Raw genomic sequence first — 26245 nt, 5'->3', positions numbered from 1 at the left:
CGGGAGCAAGTTCAACTGGTGGTTCCCAGGAGCTTTCGGGAGCAACTGATGTCGGTTGCCCACGAAATTCCTTTGGCAGGACACCAGGGGAGGGACCGAACACTGAGGCGCCTGATGCAGAACTTTTTTTGGCCCGGAGTGTCGGATGACGTCCGGACCTACTGTAAGTCCTGTGATGTGTGCCAACGGCTTGGACGCCCCAGTGCTCGGGCTCCCCTGAGGTCTTTGCCAATAGTCGGGGAACCTTTACAACGAGTGGCCGTGGACATAGTCGGTCCCCTACCTGTGCCCAGTAGATCGGGGAAGAGATACATCCTCACCGTGGTGGATTATGCTACCCGGTATCCAGAGGCTGTGGCTCTGTCCGCCATCACTGCGGAAAAGGTAGCGGACGCTCTGCTAGGCATATTTAGTAGAGTAGGGTTCCCCAGTGAGATCCTAACCGATCAAGGGACGCAGTTCATGAGTGATCTGGTCCAGTGTCTCTGGGCGAAGTGCGGAGTGCGCCAACTCCGCACTGCCCCCTATCATCCCCAGACTAACGGACTTTGCGAGAGATTCAATGGCACTCTGAAGCAGATGCTACGGGCATTTGTGACTTCGGAGGGGGGAGACTGGGAGCGATACCTGCCGCACCTCCTGTTTGCATATCGGGAAGTGCCCCAGGAGTCAACCGGATTCTCGCCCTTCGAGTTACTATATGGCCACAGAGTCCGTGGACCTCTTGACCTGTTCCGGGAGGCTTGGGAGGGGGAGCTGATCCACCAGGATGAGTCCGTGGTGGAGTATGTGTTGAAGCTCAGAGATCGGTTAGAGAATCTCATGGGACTAGCGCAAGCGAATCTTGCGGAAGCACAGACCAAGCAGAAGACTTGGTATGACCAGGGCGCGCGTGCTCGGGTCTTTGGAGTAGGGCAGAAGGTGATGGTTCTGGTGCCCACACGTCAGAACAAGCTCCAGGCTGCCTGGGCGGGACCGTACACGGTCGCAAAACGCCTAAGCGACATCACCTACGTGGTGTCATTTGACAGCGATGGTAGGAGGCAGCGTACCTACCATATAAACATGTTGAAGGCATACCACGAGCGTGTGGAGTCGGTAGCCGCTGTGTGCTGCCTGCCGATGGAGGAACCAGGAAAAGATCCCATTCCTGACCTCCTCGCGGATGCCAAGGGGGAGGGTGGTGTAGAGGAAGTTAGCTGGAGCAGTGAGCTTGGTAACCACAAGAGGAAGCAGCTGGAGTCAGTGCTGCAGTCCTTTGAGGCCCAGTTCAGCAGGAAGCCCGGCCTGACTTCCCTACGTGCCCATCATGTAGACACTGGTGAGCATAGGCCAATTCGGCAACCCGCGTATCGGGTCTCACCAGAGGCGCAGGCGAGTATCTACCAAGAGGTGCAGGAGATGTTAGCGCTAGGCGTAATCACGCGCACCAACAGTCCCTGGGCCGCCTCCGTTGTACTGGTTCCCAAGAAGGACCGGACAACCAGATTCTGCGTAGACTACCGCCGGTTGAACGAAGTAACCAAATCAGACGCCTATCCCCTACCCCGCATTGACGCACTGTTAGACGAGCTGGCTGGGGCGAAGTACATCTCTACGTTCGACCTGAGCAAGGGGTATTGGCAGATACCAATGACTCCCGAGGCCCAGGAACGGTCCGCCTTCATCACCTCCTTTGGCTTGTTTGAGTTCAAAACCATGCCATTTGGGATTAAGAATGCGCCAGCCACCTTCCAGAGTGTGGTCGATGACCTGCTGAAGGGGTTCCGAGAGTTCGCCCAGGCCTACTTGGATGACATTGCTGTCTTCAGCCGAACCTGGGAAGAGCACCTGGGGCATGTGGGGTTGGTGTTAGAGAGGATTCGGTGGGCCGGTCTGACCATCAGGGCAGACAAGTGCCAAATGGGGATGACAGAGGTACAGTACCTGGGGCACCGTGTGGGGGGAGGTAAGGTGAAGCCTGAACCAGCGAAGGTGGAGGCGATCCGCGACTGGCCCCGGCCCACAACCCAGAGACAGGTCCTGGCTTTCTTAGGGATCACAGGATACTACAGACGTTTTGTCCCTGACTTTAGTTCCGTGGCCAAACCCCTGACTGATCTGACGAAGAAGAAACTCCCCAAGATAGTTGACTGGATGACCGCATGTGAGTTGGCATTCCAGTCGTTGAAAACTGCTCTAGTACAAGCCCCAGTACTGATGGCGCCGGACTATAGTAAAAACTTTGTTGTACAAACTGATGCGTCACAGTACGGACTAGGGGCAGTACTGAGCCAGGAGGGGCCGGATGGACAGGAGCACCCTGTGGCCTATTTGAGCAGAAAGCTGCTACCGCGGGAGGTGGGGTATGCCACAATTGAAAAGGAGTGTTTGGCTATTGTTTGGGCTGTGAAGAAGCTTCAGCCCTATTTGTATGGCCGCCATTTTACGGTGGTAACGGACCACAATCCATTACGGTGGCTCCAACACACCACGGGGGAAAATGGCAGACTGTTGCGGTGGAGCCTTGCTCTTCAGGTTTATGACTTCCATATTATCCACAAGCAAGGCAAGGCTCATAGCAATGCAGATGGACTGTCACGTCAGGAGGAGCCTGAACCCCCAAAGAACTCCCGGTAACCTCATTAAGGACTGCGGGACCAGGACCCAAATCGTTGGGACATGGGTCCCCGGTTGACCCGCTTGAATGGGGGGGGGGGAGTGTGGCCGGAGGGACCCCAACCACGAGGAGAATGGCCGCCTGCGGCACTGAAGGGGTTAACCCCTAGTGCCCGGTGCCATTTTAAAAGAACAAAGGGCGCTTGGCGCCAGATTTTAAATGTGTTGGGCGCTAGGCGCCGTGTTGTAGGAACTGTTTAAAATTGTATTTTAAGTTGTGCCGTGGTCCCGGTCCTCTCCGGAGACCACGGCAGGGAGGACAGCCCCCCGGCGCGCTCAGCAGAGTGTGCACGCCGGGGGAGAGGGCAGCCGCCGACCGCCGGAGTCCGGGAGCTCCGCTCCCAGCAGCGGTCGATGCAGCCCCGGGCGCACTGGAGTGTGCGCGCCGGGGAGAAGGGTGAGCACTGCGGCTGGGAGCTCGGCTCCCGCTGCAGTGTTCTCTGTGAGAGCCGCCGCTGGGGGCCGGGAGCTCTGCTCCCGGCGCCTCAGCCCAGCACGGGTGGCCAGCCGCAGCAGCCGGGACGGACGTCCTGGGCTGCTAGCCAGCGAGGGGGTGGTGCGCCGCAGCCCGGCTCCCCGCCGGACGCTGCGGCGAGGCTACTAATCAGCGCCGCTCATGGGGGACCGGGCTAGCCGGCTCCCTAGCGGTGTGGGGGAAATTAGGTTGGCAGGCAGGCTGATGAGCGCTGGGGTCCGGGAGCTACGCTCCCGGCGCCTCAGCGCTGCAACAGAGCCAGAGTCACGGCGGCCGGGACAAGTGTCCCGGGCCGCCGGGCTTCAGTACAGGGGGGTGCGCCGCTGCGTTAGGCGGGGCCACAAAAGTAGTGCCACACTGGGGGGACAGGGAGAGCCAGCTCCCTGGACCCCAGTGGCAGGCAGACAGGCTGGAGGGTGGGGGAAGCCAGCCCCATACCTCCAGCACGCAGAGAGCCCTAGCAGCCAGGCTGCAGGGCCAGTACACAGTAGTTACAGAACAGGACATTGTGTAAAACATGCAGTGCCTAGGTATGTGGAGCCTGTGCAGGCTCAGAGGGTATTTAAATGTATAAACATGTACAGTGTGATTTAAATGTAATGTATTTAAAGATAAATTGCACTTACTTGATTGTGTGTCCCAGGAGGGGGGAATCCATGGCTGTGCAGGCTGATGGATTCTCCCAGACCTTTTCCCCAAAAACGGAATGCTTTCCCATCCAGCCTCACCTTTCCAAGGGGCACAGGGAGAAAGAGAAACAGCTCAGCTAGGAAACAGGCTGAGTGATTTCTTGGAGCTCCATGGAGATCACCCGTAGTGCCAAGAAACCTGGACCAGGGAGCCAGGCTGCCCAGCTCTGGAGCCCAAATCCAGGCTGCAGGCAGTGAGAGGGGTCCCGGGCAGGTTTCTGGAAGTCAGATTTAGGAGGGAAAACCTCCCCCCAGCCAGACTGAACGGCACAGTGGGAGTATCCTGATTCTCCAAGCTGGGAGAGTCAAAGGAGACCGACCACTCCCCACTGTCCATAGGGAACAATGTAAAGCTGTGCATGAGACCAGAGCATGCACAGCTCATGGGTAAACATTGATTGGTTGTGCACCACAGGGCGGGCTTACCCCCTGTGGTAAGGGGTCTTGGAGAGGGATAAAAGAAGGGCAGTTGGCCCATAGGTGGATTGTAACATCTTCTTCTGCTGAAAACATCTGATTGTATGCTGTTGCCCCTAGCAATAGGGAGGAGCCTTTTTAAAGGTTATTTGAGCAATAAACATCTTTGCCTCAAGAAGACTGCTTCATCTTGTGACCAACAGGGTTAGGCCAAACCTAGCCCCGTCCTCCGGCTGTCCAGGGAAGCACCTGACGTCTCCAAGCTCCGCTTTCCGCCAGCTACCGGTAGAGGCCTAGCAAGTGGCTAGTGGGGATTCGTCAACACCACACAGGTGTGGTAAGGCAGTGCGTCGGCACATACAGAGCAGAACCGTGGTTCCAAACGCCACGGCAGGTTAGGAGTTTGGTGGTGGCAGCGAGAACCCGCCCACAGCGCAGTGGGTGGAGTCAGTAACAGGCGGTTACTGATGGTAAGCGGGAATCCCCTATGTGGTCAGGCCTCGTGCGGCTTGACCTTCCATTCTGTGCGCAGTCGACGGGACGCGGCAAGCGGCGAGTGCTTCCGTACGGTACCGTCCTGTCACAATACTGGAACCACGTTTCTCACCGCCCAGGCTGCCAAGGCCTCAGTTATCCACTTTGCAGCAGGATGACTGCTGTGATATTTCATCTTCCTCGCAAAGGACTGTTGGACAGTCAATTGCTTACTGGAAGTAGTACAAGTGGTCTTCCGACTTCCCCTCTGGGATGACGATCGACTCCCAGCAGCAACAACAGCAGCGCCAGCAGCAGTAGGCGTTACACTCAAGGATGCATCGGAGGAATCCCAGGCAGGAGAGGACTCGTCAGACTTGACAGTGACATGGCCTGCAGGACTATTGGCTTTCCTGGGTAAGGAGGAAATTGACACTGAGGGAGTTGGTGGTGTGGTTTGCAGGAGCTTGGTTACAAGAGGATGGGATTTAGTGGTCAGTGGACTGCTTCCGCTGTCACCCAAAGTTTTTGAACTTGTCACTGACTTATGATGAATGCGCTGCAGGTGACGTATAAGGGAGGATGTTCCGAGGTGGTTAACGTCCTTACCCCTACTTATTACAGCTTGACAAAGGCAACACACGGCTTGACACCTGTTGTCCGCATTTGTGTTGAAATAATTCCACACCGAAGAGCTGATTTTTTTTGTATTTTGACCAGGCATGTCAAGGGCCATATTCCTCCCACGGACAACAGGTGTCTCCCTGGGTGCCTGACTTAAACAAACCACCTCACCATCAGAATCCTCCTTGTCAATTTCCTCCCCAGCGCCAGCAACACCCATATCCTCATCCTGGTGTACTTCAACAGTGACATCTTCAATTTGACTATCAGGAACTGGACTGCGGGTGCTCCTTCCAGCACTTGCAGGGGGCGTGCAAATGGTGGAAGGCGCAAGCTCTTCCCGTCCAGTGTTGGGAAGGTCAGGCATCGCAACCGACACAATTGGACTCTCCTTGGGGATTTGTGATTTTGAAGAACGCACAGTTCTTTGCTGTGCTTTTGCCAGCTTAAGTCTTTTCTTTTTTCTAGCGAGAGGATGAGTGCTTCCATCCTCATGTGAAGCTGAACCACTAGCCATGAACATAGGCCAGGGCCTCAGCCGTTCCTTACCACTCCGTGTCGTAAATGGCATATTGGCAAGTTTACGCTTCTCCTCAGACGCTTTTAATTTAGATTTTTGGGTCATTTTACTGAACTTTTGTGTCTTGGATTTTACATGCTCTCTACTATGACATTGGGCATCGGCCTTGGCAGACAACGTTGATGGCATTTCATCATCTCGGCCATGACTAGTGGCAGCAGCTTCAGCACGAGGTGGAAGTGGATCTTGATCTTTCCCTTTAACCTCCACATTTTTGTTCTCCATTTTTTAATGTGTGGAATTATATGCCAGTATCAATAGCAATGGCCTACTACTATATTGACTGCGCAAAACTAAAATGCACCACAGGTATACAATGTAGATGGATAGTATACTTAATGGATGACGAGTGACGACACAGAGGTAGGTACACAGCAGTGGCCTACCGTACTGCTATATATAGTATACTGGTGGACACTGTCAGCAAACTGCAAAACTGTCTAAAATGCACCACAGGTATACAATGCAGATGGATAGTATACTTAATGGATGACGAGTGACGACACAGAGGTAGGTACACAGCAGTGGCCTACCGTACTGCTATATATAGTATACTGGTGGACACTGTCAGCAAACTGCAAAACTGTCTAAAATGCACCACAGGTATAGAATGTAGATGGATAGTATACTTAATGGATGACGAGTGACGACACAGAGGTAGGTACACAGCAGTGGCCTACCGTACTGCTATATATAGTATACTGGTGGACACTGTCAGCAAACTGCAAAACTGTCTAAAATGCACCACAGGTATACAATGCAGATGGATAGTATACTTAATGGATGATGAGTGACGACACAGAGGTAGGTAACAGCAGTGGCCTACCGTACTGCTATATATAGTATACTGGTGGACACTGTCAGCAAACTGCAAAACTGTCTAAAATGCACCACAGGTATAGAATGTAGATGGATAGTATACTTAATGGATGACGAGTGACGACACAGAGGTAGGTACACAGCAGTGGCCTACCGTACTGCTATATATAGTATACTGGTGGACACTGTCAGCAAACTGCAAAACTGTCTAAAATGCACCACAGGTATACAATGCAGATGGATAGTATACTTAATGGATGACGAGTGACGACACAGAGGTAGGTACACAGCAGTGGCCTACCGTACTGCTATATATAGTATACTGGTGGACACTGTCAGCAAACTGCAAAACTGTCTAGAATGCACCACAGGTATAGAATGTAGATGGATAGTATACTTAATGGATGACGAGTGACGACACAGAGGTAGGTACACAGCAGTGGCCTACCGTACTGCTATATATAGTATACTGGTGGACACTGTCAGCAAACTGAAAAACTGTCTAAAATGCACCACAGGTATAGAATGTAGATGGATAGTATACTTAATGGATGACGAGTGATGACACAGAGGTAGGTACACAGCAGTGGCCTACCGTACTGCTATATATAGTATACTGGTGGACACTGTCAGCAAACTGCAAAACTGTCTAAAATGCACCACAGGTATAGGATGTAGATGGATAGTATACTTAATGGATGACGAGTGACGACACAGAGGTAGGTACACAGCAGTGGCCTACCGTACTGCTATATATAGTATACTGGTGGACACTATCAGCAAACTGCAAAACTGTCTAAAATGCACCACAGGTATAGAATGTAGATGGATAGTATACTTAATGGATGACGAGTGACGACACAGAGGTAGGTACACAGCAGTGGCCTACCGTACTGCTATATATAGTATACTGGTGGACACTGTCAGCAAACTGCAAAACTGTCTAAAATGCACCACAGGTATACAATGCAGATGGATAGTATACTTAATGGATGATGAGTGACGACACAGAGGTAGGTACACAGCAGTGGCCTACCGTACTGCTATATATAGTATACTGGTGGACACTGTCGGCAAACTGCAAAACTGTCTAAAATGCACCACAGGTATACAATGCAGATGGATAGTATACTTAATGGATGACGAGTGACGACACAGAGGTAGGTACACAGCAGTGGCCTACCGTACTGCTATATATAGTATACTGGTGGACACTGTCAGCAAACTGCAAAACTGTCTAAAATGCACCACAGGTATAGAATGTAGATGGATAGTATACTTAATGGATGACGAGTGACGACACAGAGGTAGGTACAGCAGTTCTCTCTGAACTGTACTACTCCTATATAATATTAATTATACTGGTGGTCCCCAGTCCCCACAATAAAGCAGCACACTGTGAGCACAGATATGGAGTGTTTTTCTTCAGGCAGACAACGTATACTGGTGGTCACTGTCAGCAAAACTCTGAACTGTACTCCTGCTATAGCTGCTCCCCAGTCCCCACAATTAAGCAGTGTGAGCACTCAGCACAGATATATCATGCAGCACACTGAGCACAGATATGGTATGGAGCGTTTTTTTCAGGCAGAGAACGGATAAAAAAACTGGTGGTCACTTATCAGCAAAACTCTGCACTGTACTCCTCCTAACAGCTGCTCCCCAATCCTCCCCACAAATAAGAAATAAAGTAAACCAATCAACTTCTACAATAAACGGAGAGGACGCCAGCCACGTCCTCTCCCTATCATCTCCAATGCACGAGTGAAAATGGCGGCTACGCGCGGCTGCTATATAGAATCCGAATCTCGCGAGAATCCGACAGCGGGATGAAGACGTTCGGGCGCGCTCGGGTTAGCCGAGCAAGGCGGGAAGGTTCTAACCTGCCTCGGACCCGTGTGGAAAAGGTGAAGTTCGGGGGGGTTCGGTTTCGGAGAAACCGAACCGCTCATCACTACTTATAATGTGTCCCTGATATCAGATAATTCCTCATCACTGTAGTAGACAGGCGCTATGCTCGATCTCCCTCATTTAAATGATAGGTAAAGAGTCTCTTATGTGCTTTGTGAGTGAAGCTGAAATAAGCAGCAGCGTGAGTTAAGAGAAGCTGCAGCCGTTCTCTTCTTGCACCGACTCTTGAGATTAAGTCCATATGAGGGAGGGAGAACGCTGTCCAGGTACGATGCGCAGTGGGGCAGAGTCGTGGCTGTACTTCTTCTTGTAAATGTATAAAATAGAGCAGGGGTGGCCAGACTTTTGGAGTTCGCGATCTACTTTGAAAGCTGAATTTTTTTTGTGATATACCTAGGTGGGACAAAAGCACGCGCCACAGACACGTGCCCAAAAAGGGGGCAAGGCATAACAAAAAGGGGTCGTGACCTCCTCGCTGCACAGGGTGTAGGGACTGTCTCACCCGAAATCACAAACTGGTCCCCCACAAGTAAAGACCTCCAACACATTGGCCCCCACACAGTAGTACAAATACATTGCCCCCACACACTAGTAAAATTGCCCCATACGTGTAAAAAAAAATTGTCTCCCTCAAAAAAACAACCATATATTAAATTGTCTCAGACCCCGCTCCTCCTCCCTCCACCTTCCCCATATAGAACTTCAATAACACACTACCAAACACTACCAACTGAGCAGGCAGCCAGGCAGAACAGCAGCTCCCTATTACAGCATGCCATGACAGGCAGGCCAGGCGGTCAAAGGAAGAGAAGCAGCAGTGGTGGGCTCCTCACAGTGTGCGGGTGATATCATGATGTCACCGGCACGCCGCACTACTGGGAGCTGGTTAAGTTTAGTTAAGACTCGCGATCTACCTTTTGGCCAGCCCTGAAATAGAGGATTCCAAAAGCCTTGGGCAATGCAGTCCTTGACGTGTTTCTCTGCCGTCAGTCTTCAGAAGGATGATTTTAGGTGTGCCGAGTCTAGGTATGTAGTAGCCTTGCTATCACATTGGGGCACAATCACTTCAGTTTTCAACAAAGTTTTTCTGCTCTTCTGGCCACCAGTGGAAACGGATTAGCAGTGAGTCTGATGAAACTTTAGATCCAGTGTCCTTTTAAAAGATAGGTCCATCAGATTGTGGTTCTTTTAAAACATTTTGTATACTTCCAGCACTTTACATCATTGCGGCATCAGTAATGTATGCCTTTTTAACGGTCATACTAATTGTTGTGAATGGAATTCATTGTCTTCAGGGATGTTAAATGATCAGTTATTGATAAGGGAATAATTTTATTATGGGGATTAAAAAACAAGGTCCATCATGATTTGAAATGGTATGCAAGGGAGTGGAGATGCACAGAGTTGAAATGTTGAAATGTACAGACACTAGACACACTACATAGAAAGAAATCTAATTCACTGTACTGAATAATCACATTCATTTGTATCTTCTCCAGACATTTACACCCAAGCTGGTTTTACTGGACATTAGTGACATCAATGACATTGAAGCTATTGGCAAAGAAATCCTGGACTGCTACGGATGTGTGGATGTGCTAATTAATAATGCCAGCATGAAAATAAAAGGACCAGCACAGAGCGTCACCTTGGAGCTGGACAAGAAAATCATGGATGCCAATTATTTTGGCCCCATTACCTTAATAAAAAGTAAGTTTTCTTTCAAATATTTAAAAATAAGACCAAAAGAAACAGTATGAAAAAAAAGATACCAGTGGCATATTTGTATCATACTACTGTATTTCACTGTGATCATAAATTAAATGGTATCCGGTCTTTAGGTCGACAGCACTTATGTCGACACTCATTAGGTCGACATGGCCAAGGGCGATATGAAAAAAGGTCGACATGCGTTTTTCACTTTTTTTTTTCTTCATTTTTTGAACTTTTTCATACTTTACTATCCGCATGGACTACGGTTGGGAACAGTGGGGCAGATGTATTAACCTGGAGAAGGCATAAGGAAGTGATAAACCAGTGATACGTGCAAGGTGATAAAGGCACCAGCCAATCAGATCCTAACTGTTAATTTACATATTGGAGCTGATTGGCTGGTGCCTTTATCACCTTGCACATATCCCTGGTTTATCACTTCCTTATGCCTTCTCCAGGTTACTACATCTGCCCCAGTAACCTGTGCTGAGCACAGCGGTAGCACAGCGAGGCGCCTTGCCCAAAGCATGGCAAGCAAAGTGAGCCATGCGAGGTGCACTAATGGGGGTTCCCTTTATGAACAAAACTGCGCCCAAAAAAAAAAAAAACATGTTTACCTTTTTCCATGTTGACCTTATTCACGTCGACCTAATGATCGTGTCAACCTATTTCAGGTGCCACCAATAGTGGTCTACCTAATGACTGTCGACCTAGTTACTGTCGTCCCTATCATCCACACCCAAATTAAATACCCATAGTACTCTCACCTAGTTCATGTCTCTTTTCACAGTCGTTTATCGCTGCCTTTGTTCATGTGAGTATTGCAACCTAATTATTTGGGATGTGGTTAATTTACCAGCTGACGGGATCCCAGTGTTCAGGATACCAAAGCCGGAATTCCGACGGCTGGGGTCAGAATCCTGACTCAAGCCCAGTATTCCAACTGGGGTGGTGGGCCACGCCACCACCCGAGGGGGAAATATAATAGTGTGGCGAGCGGACTCGCTGCCGCAATTCCATCTGTCAGGATTCCGCGTTGGTCTCCTGACCAAAGGTAAATCATACCAAATCCAATTATTTCAAAACACCCTCAACATTTTGACATGTTAAATCAGAGAAAATAAGTTCCTCTCCAGATCCACCTATATCCTGGCTAATCCAGTCAGAAACAGACAGTTTTGAATGATACACTGCCGCCTTTTGTTACATTTCCTCATATACACTGAGCACTATACACAGGTCACACACCTCATACACACTGAGCACTATACACACAGGTCACACACCTCATACACACTGAGCACTGTACACAGGTCACACACCTCATACACACTGAGCACTATACACAGGTCACACACCTCATACACACTGAGAACTGTAAACAGGTCACACACCTCATACACACTGAGCACTATACACAGGTGACACACCTCATACACACTGAGCACTATACACAGGTGACACACCTCATACACACTGAGAACTGTACACAGGTCACACACTGTGCACTATACACAGGTCTCACAGCTCATACACACTGAACACTATACACAGGTCACACCAATATTTATTAGCAGTTTCTTATTTATTAGCAGTTTCTTATATAGCGCAGCATATTCCGTTGCGCTTTACAATGAGAACAACAGTTATAGAACAAAACTGGGCAAAGACAGACAGACAGACAGACAGAGGTCCCCTGATACACACTGAGTACTATATACAGAGTAAACTGAATGTACAGGCCTGTTACACATTGAGCATTATACGCAGATCACACCAATATCACCCCTGATACCCTCAGAGCACTATACACAGGTCATACACTGATTGCTCACTGGAAAAACTTTCTGCTAATCGCAGCCTAGACTGGCAACCCCCGTGGGAGGAAACACCTACTGGGTGTAGTATGTTATGCCGGCGGCCGGGATCCCGGTGCCCCAGCATATCGGCGCCGGAATCCCGATCGCCAGCATGCCAACGACTGGGCAAGTGCAAATAAGTCCCTTGCGGGCTCGCCACGCTGCACTCGCCACGCTGCGGGCACTGTGGCACGGTACATGCGCCATGCTATTTGTTCTCCCTCCAGGGAGGTCGTGGACCCCCAAGAGGGAGAGTAGTTGTCGGTATGCTGGGTGTCGGGATTCCGGCACCGGTATACTGAGCGCCGGGATCCCAACAGCCGGCAAACTGAATACCACCCCACCTACCCTGGGATGGCCTGTCCTGGGTCTGATTAGTAGAGATAGTTTTTCCCATGGGAAGCTACTCATTGCCAGTGCAGCAACGACTAAACCTGGGCAGCTCACTGGTGGGGCTGAAAGCCACCACTGCTTCTGACCACAATTATCTAAATGCTCCGTAAGAAAATGAGATATTAATGTTAATGTTAATTCTTGCTTTCTAAGGATAGATAATATGATGAAATGGGACTGGAATGGGCATGTAGAAACCAGCAGTGGGCATGCAGCCTGGGATAAAGTACTGTAACGGCATGTTTTTAGACTAAAATAGCTGTAAATACACTACTACGTTTTCCTGGTGGGGCCTGACTTGCAAGTGCTAAATTCCTTGTGTAAATTTGTTGATGGATACTGCCTTCATTTGATTTGACGGATACATCTCAAGCACACCCATTTTTGCAAATACAATAAAATTACTGCAACACTGTTGAAAAAGTCAAAATATAAATCACTGAGTACTTGTCTTGCACAAATAAAGTATGCTGCATATTATTTTGGGGAAGAAGACTCCCCATTCTATATAATAAAAGGTTAATGCTGCACCTCACCTCTATGGGGGGAATTCAGGTGTTTTGGGTGCAGAGCAGTTCATGTGTTGCTCCATTCGGGTGTGCACATCTGCCATCGCTGACATTACTGTTCTGTTGTAACGTCATTTTGACGGGCTAGTAACCAGTATGTTTATGTGACATCATAAAAAATAACATTTCATATTTGCGTCTTGTTTGCTGAACAATTCACATGCATCAAACCACTTAGAAACGTATTATTTATTTATCATTATTATAACAAATTATAGATGTCTTTGCTGAATCCATAGTAGAAGTGGATGCTAAGGGGAGTCAGTTATTAGCAGTTTTATCTTTCAAATGATACAGTAACTTACATATGTGTTTCTGAGTTCTCAACAGTGTCTGGGCGGGATGTACTAATAGACACCGCTGATTGTCACGATGCTAATTGCATATGTACTAACGTATGCGATTAGCATTGCAAAGGACAGCTCTCACAATAAGAGGTGTTCTTCGCGACCCCTGGTGGCTGCCTCACTTCTGGGTTTCACCCCCCCCCCCCCCCCCGGAGTCATTCTGCACATGTGCAGAATAATGGGGCCAGCTGCAGTGTATACTGGGAGGGATCCAATCGGATACCTCACACCAGCACTGCGGAGAGAAACCCATAGGCTTCTATGGGGTATCGCCAGCAAAAGCTGGCGATCCCCTATGCGGCGCTGACCAGGCGGCCGCGGCTTTGTACATTAGGAAAATGCGGTAAAAGGGGGTTTACCGCTTTTTCCGCTTAGTACATACCGCACTCTATTAGGCTAAAGTAATTTTTCAAGTATCTAGATTAATTTCTGTAAGTTGCAGTACCCATCATTATGATTTTATTTCTATAACATCATTTGTGAGTAGTTACCTTTTAATTGTTTTTTTTATAGTGTCAAAGTCGGAAAAATATCATGCTACACGTTGCCATATATTCACCTCATGCGCTTGCCCGCTGCACGTGCACATTCTCTCCCGTGCGTGCGGATACTCGCAGCTGCGTGATGGCGCCTCCTCGGCCATGCGCTCGATAGCGTGGTATGTGCATTTATGGTAGAGTTTGTGTGCGTCTAGCGGGCGACTCAAACGTTAAATAATAAAACCAAATAGTATGCTTTATAGATAATGTTCCCCTTAATAATGACTGTAAGTTTGTTTAATGTAACTGGTCGCTGGACAGAGAAATTCCTCTTTGCATGATATGAAGGGTCAGACAGGGTTTGAGCAGTTGTGTTTGGTACCTAACTAAAGAACATTTTATTAGAAACAATCCGGTGCTGGTTAGGTAAAAATTAATCGCTCCTGCGTATAGTTATGTCTATTAGTAGTTTCTGGACATTTACTATATTTGCGGTTCATTATCCATGCGGTGGGAATTCTCAGATTCCCTCCCACCTGAGCAGTTTGATATAGTCACAGCCCACCTGTTCAAACTAACCTATGACCTTTTGTTATGATGCGAGGAGACATTCCTGTGTCCAATGAACAATGAGATTGTAGGTCCCTTTGTAGTATACTGTACGCAGTGTATATAAGGACAGCCAGCCTGGCCAGCTCAGCTTCTCTCCACAAACGGTTTTCATCTTGACTAACTCGGAGCTGGTACCAGAGCTGCGCAGCGATCATTCCCCAGTGTGTGTAAGTTATTCTCTGTAACCATTCTAAATCTCTGTTTGTATTTGCCATATTCTCTCTCTCTGTTATTGTATAAGATTGTGACGATATTGTATATTTATGTGTAGTTAGCCTACTTAGATATTGATGTTAGCCTGTAGTGTATGAACTGTTAACTGTTTTTAACTTTTACATAGCTAGATATTGTTAGTAAAGGTGTTGGAACCTTAGCAAGGTATTGTGTGTTTATTACATTGCTGAGAGTATTCAGAGTGTCTCAATCGCTCAAGAGGCTTTCATACAATAGAGGTTAATTAGCATTGCATTGTGCTCACATTACAAAACCAAGGTTTACAGTACAAACTCAATCTTTCACTGTGTTGCATACAAGGTTTACTGAGTGTCATCCCGTGAGCGTCTGCGCCGCTCGTGTTCTCCTCGTGGTCACGAGCGTACGCTACGGTAGTAGCGTAGCATTACGGCAGTTGGCCGCCTATAGCGTGCTCGACACCACGCGTTAAGTTGTGAGCGAGCGTGTTGCATGTGCGTCTCAACCACGGCTAAGCGTCTGCTACGCTAAGTGCGTACCCTTACGATACCCCATACGCCAATTGCGTACTGAGTCTCTTACCCATTTTATAGTGAATGTAATAATATAAATAGTTAGCTTTATCAATTGGCGGCTCGTCCGTCCTCCACATATCCGCACCAGCGAACACAGACTTTATCTGTCAGCAAGGGCGGGAAGGCAGTATCCCTTCGTATCGGGATACAGTAGTGCTGGCTAGATAAGCGTCTGTTTCGCTACGCTGTAGGAATGCTGGTGGAATCCGGAACCGGAAGGTAAGAACAGTACGCTATTGTCTTTTAAAACTGTTTATTTCTGTTTTGCGTACACACGCACGCACGCACACACCTGTATTTCTTTTTCCATTTGTGTATTTTCACACCTCACTTTCCTGAATGCTGGTGGAATCCGGAACCGGAAGGTAAAAACAGTACGCTATTGTCTTTTAAAACTGTTTATTTCTGTTTTGCGTACACACGCACACACCTGTATTTCTTTTTCCATTTGTGTATTTTCACACCTCACTTTCCTGTTTGCCATTTCACAATTGATAACGTGCTGAGAAAGATTTGTTGCTATTAGTAGTTAAAAGTAATATTAATACGTTAAGGAGTAATTTGTAAAACACGCACACGGCTTGCCTAAGATACAAGGAAGTTCTGTGTGGTGTTCAGTAAATGATTACAGTTAAAGATCATCTACATTGATATAAACGTGTTAATTGTATTTCTGTGGATATACCTGGCTTGCGTACATGTGTCTCTAACAAAGGGCGGGACTAGCGTACGCGACGCAAGGGCCGACGCATGGAGCGTATGTTTCGCAACGGAGCGTCTGGGTACGCCCACATAATACAAATCACACGATAGTATTGTTTTAGTTAGGCGATAAGGAGGCAACGCGATAATAGCGCAAACCAATCTCAGTGTCCAAAATTTTAAGCTAACAGATCCTTCTCTAGTGACAACTCCTCGGGATTAGCCTGCGATACTGAATGAAAGGGATTTCTGCGCAGAAACGAAAGTAAAGAGTATATGAGGTGAAAGAGTGTGTATACATACATATAAGTTTCTAATTTTTGGGGTTGAACCACAGGAAATCATCGAGTTCTCGTGAGGAACATACGTGTAAGTGACGGCACGGTGGCTTGGGAGGCATCCCTTGTTAAACATTTAAAAAAAGAGCATTAGAGTATAGCAGACCAGGAGGTCTACTGTAGCACAGACCAGGAGGTCCAGGTACAGCAGACTAGGAGGTCCGCTATAGATAAAGAGTAAAGAAGCACAACACCAGGAAGGGTTGGTGCGGTACCCATATAGGCCATTAAGCTCTGGCTGAAGGAATTCGCAGCCACAATTTTCGATTCTACTGGTCGCTCCGCACATAAGATTAGTTGCTTATGTGCAGAACGATTGTACCGCACGTAATTGTGTGCATTAGTTAGTAACTTGACCCAGTACCATTTGCATACGATAGAGGGGTCATAAACGCTATTTGTACATTCTAACGTGATTTGTGTAATTTTTTTTATTTTAAGGGAGGTTCGCTGGTCACTCGGGAATTCTCTAACAACCAATAGTTACTGGGAAGGGTTAAGTGCTCTTCGGATCACACCCACATGTTCCAGTAAATAGAGCTTCAGGTCGCAGGGGCCCTAGGTCGAGTACGCCAGCGCTAGGGCAGTGTGTGGGCGTATTGGTCGACGTGGGCGAGTGAGTGGAGGTACTCGGTAAACTTCCGCCGCCGGCCTACCCCGGACATCTTGGTTTTTGTAAGGGTTCGCTGAAGACCCTGATTTGAAGGTCAGAGGTAGTGAAAGCAACACCTGCAAAGATGGGGGCCAGTTGCTCAGGTAGGGGGCGATCAACCTCGGTTCGGGTTGACTTAGTAAACCGGCCAATAGAGTCGGCAAGGATAACGTGTGATACAGACCGGGAAGTCCGAAATGGATCACATGCAAAGGTCAATGAATGGGAAAGAATGACTGTGCATGATGGGGAAAAGTTCCCACAAGTAGGCAGTTTTGGTCCCGAGGTGTTACAAAATCTAAGGAGAAGGATATGTCTCATTAAATCTGCAAAGAGACGGATCAAACATTATGATTATTTACAGTTATGGCAACAGGAAGGTGAAATACAAGGAGAATTAGCTTACACAGCTGACTCTCACTGTGGTAAGAAAAATATGGCAACAAGAGAGAAGGTGGTTACAGAGAGTGGCACACTGGTGTATGATAAAAATGCACTTAGCAACTGTATTATAGATGATAAGGATAAGTGTAACAATGATAAAAGTAAAACTGTTAAATGTACAACTGTTAACCCGTGCAAGTTGCACTCCATGTTAAACTTCCCTCAGGATTACCAGCAAGAAAGTGAGCCCAGCACGATGTCGGCACCTTTTCCAGCAGCCATCACACAAGACATCCAGGTGGACGCGACCAATTCGGTAAAGGCAATAATCAAACCCCCTAACGGAGGGTCAGGTGAGGTCGTGTCCACAGGTACGTACGGTGTTATATATCACGCACAAACAAATGTACCTCATATTGTAGAACCAACACAAGATGATGTAATGGAGTTTAATCCTGTCAGGGTGATCACAGTCCCCAATGGGAAGACTGACGCACAGGGAACCATTCCCGTCAGGGACAGTGCAATGCGCCGTCCCTGGTCCCGGATGGAATTGAGGTCAATTATGTCTGAATTTCCTGATCCTAGGAAAGATCTAGTTGCATGTCAAAGGTTCATTAAAGAACTAGGAAACTCCACAGAACCCACCAACAAAGATTGGCGGACAGTGCTGAGGGCATGTTTGCCCTCCAGTGTTGACCCTGCGAAATTTATTACTGATTGTCAATTAGACACGGAAGTACCTCAAACGGAGGAAAACAATCAGGAATGTATTAAGCAGATCAACCGACAGTTAGGAGTATATTTCCCAGCCGTTGTCGAGTGGAACGAAATCTTCTCCATAAGACAAACGAAGGGGAAAGTACTTCTAATTATTTCCATTGGGCATTGCAGGACATGACTAGGTATACAGGTATAGAAAACATCGAAACAAGTGCACCACACAGAGAAGTAGCAGTATTTGTGTTAATGAATGGTTTGAGGGAGGTATTGAGGACAAGGGTACAGACCACCAACCCAAACTGGAGAAATATCTCGGTGGCTGCATTAAGAAAGTCCGCTGTTGGGCATGAGCAAAACATCAGCAAGCACAGGGAAACACAGAGAAGTAAGGAGCCTCAGATCCCTGTGGGTAAGTCAAAGGTGATAAGGTGTTATAATTGCCAGAAGGAAGGTCATTATGCAAGAGATTGTAGATCAAGAAATTTACAGAAGGTATATCAACCCCCTAGACAACAACATAACCATGGTATCCAAGGAATCAGGGAAGTACAGGGAAAGCGGTTGATGGTGATGAGCATCCAAGCGTTTGAGGAGGCATCAAATCAACCAAGACCTCAGGTCACTGGCACTTGGAGGAAGCCCAGGGTTTGTTATCTTTGTAAAAGAGAAGGGCATTATGCCAGCAACTGTAACAGCCCACATAAAGTCAGACCCCCTAGACAAGAACACGAACAAGAGTCATGACACACAAAATTGTAATCAGGGATCATATAGGAAGAAGTTTGGGCCGCACCTGTAATATGCAATCAGGAAAGGTGATCTTTAGGACTGATAGTAAACCTGAGGTTACAGTTAATGATATTGGGAGGTCAGTTCCTTGTAGGCACAGGAACGGCCGGGTAAACGTTGAAAAATTTATTTGTAAAATGTTTCTTTTTCCCCATCTCTGACGTTCATCGGCAGAACTCAAACATCACATAGCTACTTGGTCTTTGTAGAAGTCTACCTAACCCCAGTGTGACCTACCGACATCGGTGTGTCCTGGCCAGGCACAAAAGGGTGGAGTGTGGAAATACTGGTGGGGAGAGGACTGCGCAAGGATATCGGTGGATGTGTTGGTGTGACAGCCTGATGGTGAACGGAAGATCTGACAATGGTTTTTTTGTTTGTTGTTTAATGTAAAATGTGATGAATTGTTCTCTCTCTAGTTTTTTTTTGTTTTTTTTTTCTCTCTCTTCTCTCTCATGTTCTTATGTTTTAAAGATGGTATGTCACACATCAGTTAGACAAATTGTAATGCAAGATTTTTGCTCCTAACAGAAAGATCGCAGATTTGGAAGGAATATTGGCCCTCATTCCGAGTTGGTCGGTCGCAAGGCGAATTTAGCAGAGTTGCTCACGCTAAGCCGCCGCCTACTGGGAGTGAATCTTAGCTTCTTAAAATTGCGACCGATGTATTCGCAATATTGCTATTACAAACTACTTCGCAGTTTCAGAGTAGCTCCAGACTTACTCTGCCTGTGCGATCAGTTCAGTGCTTGTCGTTCCTGGTTGACGTCACAAACACACCCAGCGTTCGCCCAGGCACTCCCACCGTTTCTCCAGCCACTCCTGCGTTTTTTTCGGAAACGGTAGCGTTTTCAGCCACACGCCCCTAAAACGCCGTGTTTCCGCCCAGTAACACCCATTTCCTGTCAATCACATTACGATCGCCGGAGCGAAGAAAAAGCCGTGAGTAAAAATACTTTCTTCATAGTAAAGTTACTTGGCGCAGTCGCAGTGCGAACTTTGCGCATGCGTACTAAGCGGATTTTCACTGCGATGCGATGAAAAAGAACGAGCGAACAACTCGGAATGAGGGCCCTTGTATCACCGGAATGTTCGTTTGGAAGACTGAGAGACAGCACCTTTGAGATGACAGCAGAGCAAGAGGAACAACAAGACTAGAGGACATAAGACATCGTAACATTTTTCTTTCCCCTCAAAGTATTTTTTGTGCCCCCATTACAAATTTCTCTTTCTCCTCCTGTAAGATGGACTCGCCCCAAGAGACTGCAGTCCGTGTTTTCCTGTTGACCATGATGTTGACCAGAGCAGTCTGTTTCGGTGAGAGTACCAGTGAGGTCGAGAAAGGATCCGGAATGGGTTTCTGATGACTGAGACGGAGGCGTAAATTTCCAATAGCAACATAATCTCCGAGCAAAGGCGAGTATCAGAAAACGATCTGGTAGCATTGACAATAGAAGAAATTGTGAAGGATTGTTAGCTGAAGAGAACTGCATCTGTAGGCATTGTGACAATATAGTTGAGGATGGGTGCATAAAGAAATGTCAGTCCAGTTTTAATGTCCACATGGACCAGCATCCATTGAGTGACTATCACTCCTTAGTGGGTAAAGTGTTAAACCAGACAGACTGTTGGGTATGCTCTCAAGTACCTCAAGGTCATAGCAAATCAGGACTAGTACCATTCCCTTTAACTATAGGAGAGGTACTTGAGCTAAGTGGTGGGAGGCCGGTGGACAAGAGGTTTAATATCTCTAGTCCTCCTAGTTTGAAGCTCCACCAATATCATGTGGATAGGTCCTTAGTGTGCTTTAACATTTCCAATCCCCGAAAGCCGGGAAATTGCGAAGTGTCATGGAGTAATCAAACCATGACCTTTTCATACAGACCCGATAGAATGCCCACAGACACAGAACTTATACGCCAGATAGCCGATCATGGAAAATATTTCCGGTATAGGTATACTCTAGGAAGTAGGACCATGCGAGTTGGAGAAGTATCACCAGGATACTGTGCACATATCGTACAACCTGATACGTGTACTAGAAAGATGGGAGAGTTAGGGTTAGGAGAGTTCACATGGAAAGTTTGTAACATGGTTATGTCATACTCAGTCCCATATGTTCTCCCCGATGATGCATATTTCATATGCGGGAGGAAGGCGTATAAGTGGCTTGCCCCAAACTCAGAGGGATTGTGCTATATTGGAAAAGTACTGCCTGAAGTAATGACTGTAACCCATAACAAAATGAAAGATATTCACCGCAGTGCCCAAGCTCCTTATACTCACACTCATTACGAGCACGTCGTTAAACGGCACCTGATAGAGAGGACAGAGCATTCAGCCTCTGATCTGATCCATGAATCCACCGGGATTCAATTCCTACTCGCGATAGATATCACTCGTACCGCCAGAGGAGTGATAAATTATAAATATATATCAGCGCTTGCAAATTTGTTAGACAATATCACCGAAATGTATGACGACACTTTCGGGTACACTGGGAAAGAGTTACAAGCCTACAAAACAGAACTGGTTCAGCATAGGATGATTCTCAATTACCTCACAACTGTGACAGGCGGGTATTGTGTTACCCTAGCAACTCAATATGGAATAAAATGCTGCACGTACATTACAAACAGCACGGAGGACCCAGCCGAGGTCATAGACCAAAAGATGGATGACATTTTACAATTAAAGTGGGAGTTTCGAAGAAAACACAATCTCACACTCGCTGCTGTGGCTAATGAGCTGACCAGTTGGGTGTCATGGTTGAACCCACGAAATTGGTTCTCGGGCTTAGGAGAATGGGCCCAAGGTATTATTATGGATGTAGGGAAATTTCTTTTGTGTATTCTGGGAGTCGTCATATTGGTTAGCCTGATATTTAGATGCGTTCGGGTTTTAGCGAAGCGTAAAAGTAATACCAGGGTGATGAGTCTGAGGAGCGAGGACACTGTACTAACAACAACTAATTTGATTTATGACCCAACGATAGAGACAATGTTGTGATGAAAATGTGATTCCGCGGTCTGTTTCTTTCACCCGTTTCTCCTTTGTTTTCCTCCAAGGTACAAAGACATCCGCTTGGAAGAAGAATTTGACAATCTCTTTTATACAGACCAATGATGAACTATGCTACAAGCCCCAATTTTCCTAGTGACTTTAACTTTTACGATAGCCCAACACTTTAGAGACTGTAACTTTATGGACAATGGAACAACTTTTGCTCGTTATTTATAGCAAAAGCACCGAGAGACATCAGATAACATGTACATCAAGACAAGACATCAGACAAGACTTCAATCGGCAAATGCATATTAAACTCACATAGTTTACGACTGCATGTATAATAATTTCTTCTTATCTTCACCTCTACAACCTCCAGGTAATGACACACATAGTCGATAGGGAATATAGATACAGATATCAGCACTCACATATCCCCCCATTCATGTATCATCAACTAAATCTGCTCCCCCATCTGTTGCAACCAAAAGCCGAAAAGAGCTCGGTAAAGTTTGACAGCCCATCCACAGACCCGTAATACGGGATAAGAAGGAATTCAAATGTATACTTCGCAATACCTCGAAGCTTGATTTAAAACACGTACGGCACAATGATACATGACCCCTCAAACATGGATTCATACACACATGCTTCTACTATCTCACTAGGTCATACCTTTTTCCCACCTGCTCCTCTCCTCCCTTTACCCAATCATAAAATGGTATTTACATTATGACATATATTTTTCTTTTTTGAACTGTTTTAGGAAGTGGCAGTTATTGATGACTGCCAAAGGGTGGACTGTCAAAGTCGGAAAAATATCATGCTACATGTTGCCATATATTCACCTCATGCGCTTGCCCGCTGCACGTGCACATTCTCTCCCGTGCGTGCGGATACTCGCAGCTGCGTGATGGCGCCTCCTCGGCCATGCGCTCGAGCGTGTGGTATGTGCATTTACGGTAGAGTTTGTGTGCGTCTAGCGGGCGACTCAAACGTTAAATAATAAAAAAAAATAGTATGTTTTATAGATAATGTTCCCCTTAATAATGACTGTAAGTTTGTTTAATGTAACTGGTCGCTGGACAGAGAAATTCCTCTTTGCATGATATGAAGGGTCAGACAGGGTTTGAACAGTTGTGTTTGGTACCTAACTAAAGAACATTTTATTAGAAACAATCCGGTGCTGGTTAGGTAAAGATTAATCGCTCCTGCGTATAGTTATGTCTATTAGTAGTTTCTGGACATTTACTATATTTGCGGTTCATTATCCATGCGGCGGGAATTCTCAGATTCCCTCCCACCTGAGCAGTTTGATATAGTCACAGCCCAGCTGGCATCCATCAGACCAGCGAAACGCGTTGAGCTTTAGCCTGTAGGACCACAAGCATCAGCACCCTCATCCACCTCCTGGCAAACTTTGGACCTATCGGATTCCACTAGGATGAAATTCCGACACAAGTTCTTCATCTGATCTGGACTCATCCCTCCTGCTATTTGGTTTCTAACTGCAAGTGAGACCTAGGGGACTTATCTGGAATCCAGTCTGGTAAATTACCTCTCACCTAATTGAACTTGTGGGCAAATGTGGAACAGCGTCCTAGCCAGGAACTGTGGACACTCTACCTAAAAGGGTTAATACTGGGGGATCCTACAAAGCGTATTTTATTATTCCGAAAATTGCTTGTGTTTTACCTTCGAGGGGTAGGATAACCTCTCTTTGATGAATGTTTATTAAATGTATTTACAAAATTTTATTTACTGAGTCGTTCATCTCATACTGAATTTCAGCCGGCGCCAGTACTTTTCTTCTCCATTTTTATCCAATTATCCAGGGAATTGACCTTCCCAGTACAGGCTGCCGTTGCTAGCGCACTCCATTTGTGTGTTTTCTATTTTTCACCTGTTCAAACTAACCTATGACCTTTTGTTATGATGCAAGGAGACATTCCTGTGTCCAATGAACAATGAGATTGTAGGTCCTTTTGTAGTATACTGTACGCAGTGTATATAAGGACAGCCAGCCTGGCCAGCTCAGCTTCTCTCCACAAACGGTTTTCATCTTGACTAACTCGGAGCTGGTACCAGAGCTGCGCAGCGATCATTCCCCAGTGTGTGTAAGTTATTCTCTGTAACCATTCTAAATCTCTGTTTGTATTTGCTCACATTACAAAACCAAGGTTTACAGTACAAACTCAATCTTTCACTGTGTTGCATACAAGGTTTACTGAGTGTCATCCCGTGAGCGTCTGCGCTGCTCGTGTTCTCCTCGTGGTCACGAGCGTACGCTACGCTAGTAGCGTAGCATTACGGTAGTTGGCCGCCTATAGCGTGCTTGACACCACGCGTTAAGTTGTGAGCGAGCGTGTCGCATGTGCGTCTCGACCACGGCTAAGCGTCTGCTACGCTAAGTGCGTACCCTTACGATACCCCATACGCCAATTGCGTACTGAGTCTCTTACCCATTTTATAGTGAATGTAATAAGATAAATAGTTAGCTTTATCAATAGTATTAAAAGCTCTTTTATTTAACTCTCCAAATGTATTTATAAACACTTATAAAAATGACTGCCTCTTTGTTTTCCCAGCCATTTTGCCTCATATGATTTCAAGGAGAACAGGACAGATTGTTCTAGTGAATAACATACAGGGAAAACTGGGAGTTCCGTTTCGTGCAGCCTGTGAGTATTTACATCAGTATTTAATAGCTCATTGTACATGTTGGATCAGGTCCTTTTCAGTTTTCAATGGCATGTTATATATATTTCATTTATTATTTTTCTCCTTCCTCTAGGCAAAATTATAGTGAACAAGAAATACTGTGTAGAATATTATAGCAATACTTTGGAACACAGGCAACAAGGGGGCTGTTCATCATTAATTGATAATCCCATGCAAATGATAGATGTAATTCTCCATCGTTTTTGTTGTTAGATCCAAGCCTACTGAACAAGTCATTAGTGTTCCTGTAGTGGAACAGCTGCTCCGAACCGTAATCCCTAACTCTAACACTTTCGCCGCTAATACTAATGGTGAAAGTTTACGCTAATGGGTTCCATCCCGACAGGGTTGCTGCTTGTGGTAATTATGTTGTGGATCAAGAGATATTAAGTAACATGTAACCAATTATGTTAATTAAGTGTATTTCTTTTAATTGCCGACATGGGGTTCTGCGATAAACCTATGAACTATAATGTCCACCTACAGGGTTAATTGATAACGCACTAGCCAATTATTATGGGTTTGAAGAATGACAGTTAGGAGCTGATTGGCTGGTGCGTTAACACCTTCCACTTATCACTGCTTTATCACTTCTCCAGGCTTAATACATTTGTCCCCCATGTGAGGGACAGGTTGCCAGATTTATGTATAGCCTATTAGGCTATTTTTCCAATAAATATTTTTCCAAGAAATATTGACAAACATATAAGAGAAAGTACTGAGCATTGGTTCCATCATCATATTAAAGCTGGATACACACTACAAGATTATCTGTCCAATCTTTCTGGTTGGAGCAAAATTAACCTGTTTGAATGTCCATTTTTCTCTGTTTTCCAGTAGTTCCTGCAAAATAAGTGGTGGTAGACAATTTAATGGTGCGTGGGAGAGATACTGATGAGTATAATCATCTCTGTAGACAGACCAGGTGATTATTTTTGATGATCTCTGTGTCAGATCACCATCACTCAGGCTCAAGTGAGTGAGTGCTGATCTTGACAAAGTTACGGACAGCATTTAGAGATTGGAGTATCATGGAATTGGGTCTGTGACACTGCTCATGGGTGACCTTAGGTCATCAATGTTCACTGCAAGGGCTGGAGGGGATGGAAGGATCAGAATGGATCCTTCTTTGCAATCTAGCCCTTCTTCCTAGAATAAGCAGCAGGGCTGAGTTTTCGCAGCTTGATGAACACAAGTGGATAGGGCCGTATTTTTGCACTGGATGTGTCTATTGGTTAAACTTTTAGTTAAAATCACCTTGAGATATGTGCAGCTCAAAATACAATGGAAACTGTCTGGGTTAGAGTTGTTTGCATCAATGAAGAGAAGATTATGGAGGGGCACCATCACTGTGTATAAATATTAATTGCCCATCTATGAATATGGTGTCTAGAAAGGACAAAAGTCCACCCCTTGCAGAGATCTAGGGGCTGATTCTAAGTCAGTCGCATCTCTATCACGGACACAAATAACAAGCTTTAGTGTCATGGGCATATTGTGGGAGCGTCATGGGAGGTATAGCGGAGCGTCATGGGAAGTACTGA

At 46.5% G+C, this 26245-nt stretch overlaps 1 protein-coding gene across 1 annotated transcript in view; it reads left to right on the top strand.

The window, feature by feature from the left end:
• DHRS7C (dehydrogenase/reductase 7C) overlaps positions 1-26245 on the top strand; it is a 127854-nt gene that overhangs the window by 75655 nt on the left and 25954 nt on the right. The window contains exons 4-5 of the mRNA XM_063960769.1: positions 10147-10357; positions 24569-24661. Of these exons, the coding sequence (XP_063816839.1) occupies positions 10147-10357; positions 24569-24661 (304 nt within the window). The remainder of the gene's footprint in view (positions 1-10146; positions 10358-24568; positions 24662-26245) is intronic.

Source organism: Pseudophryne corroboree, chromosome 3 (genome assembly GCF_028390025.1).
Source record: "Pseudophryne corroboree isolate aPseCor3 chromosome 3, aPseCor3.hap2, whole genome shotgun sequence".
In the NCBI taxonomy this organism is placed as follows: domain Eukaryota; kingdom Metazoa; phylum Chordata; class Amphibia; order Anura; family Myobatrachidae; genus Pseudophryne; species Pseudophryne corroboree.
The sequence above is the reverse complement of the archived record's forward strand: the minus strand, read 5'-3'. Positions and strand labels throughout refer to the sequence as shown.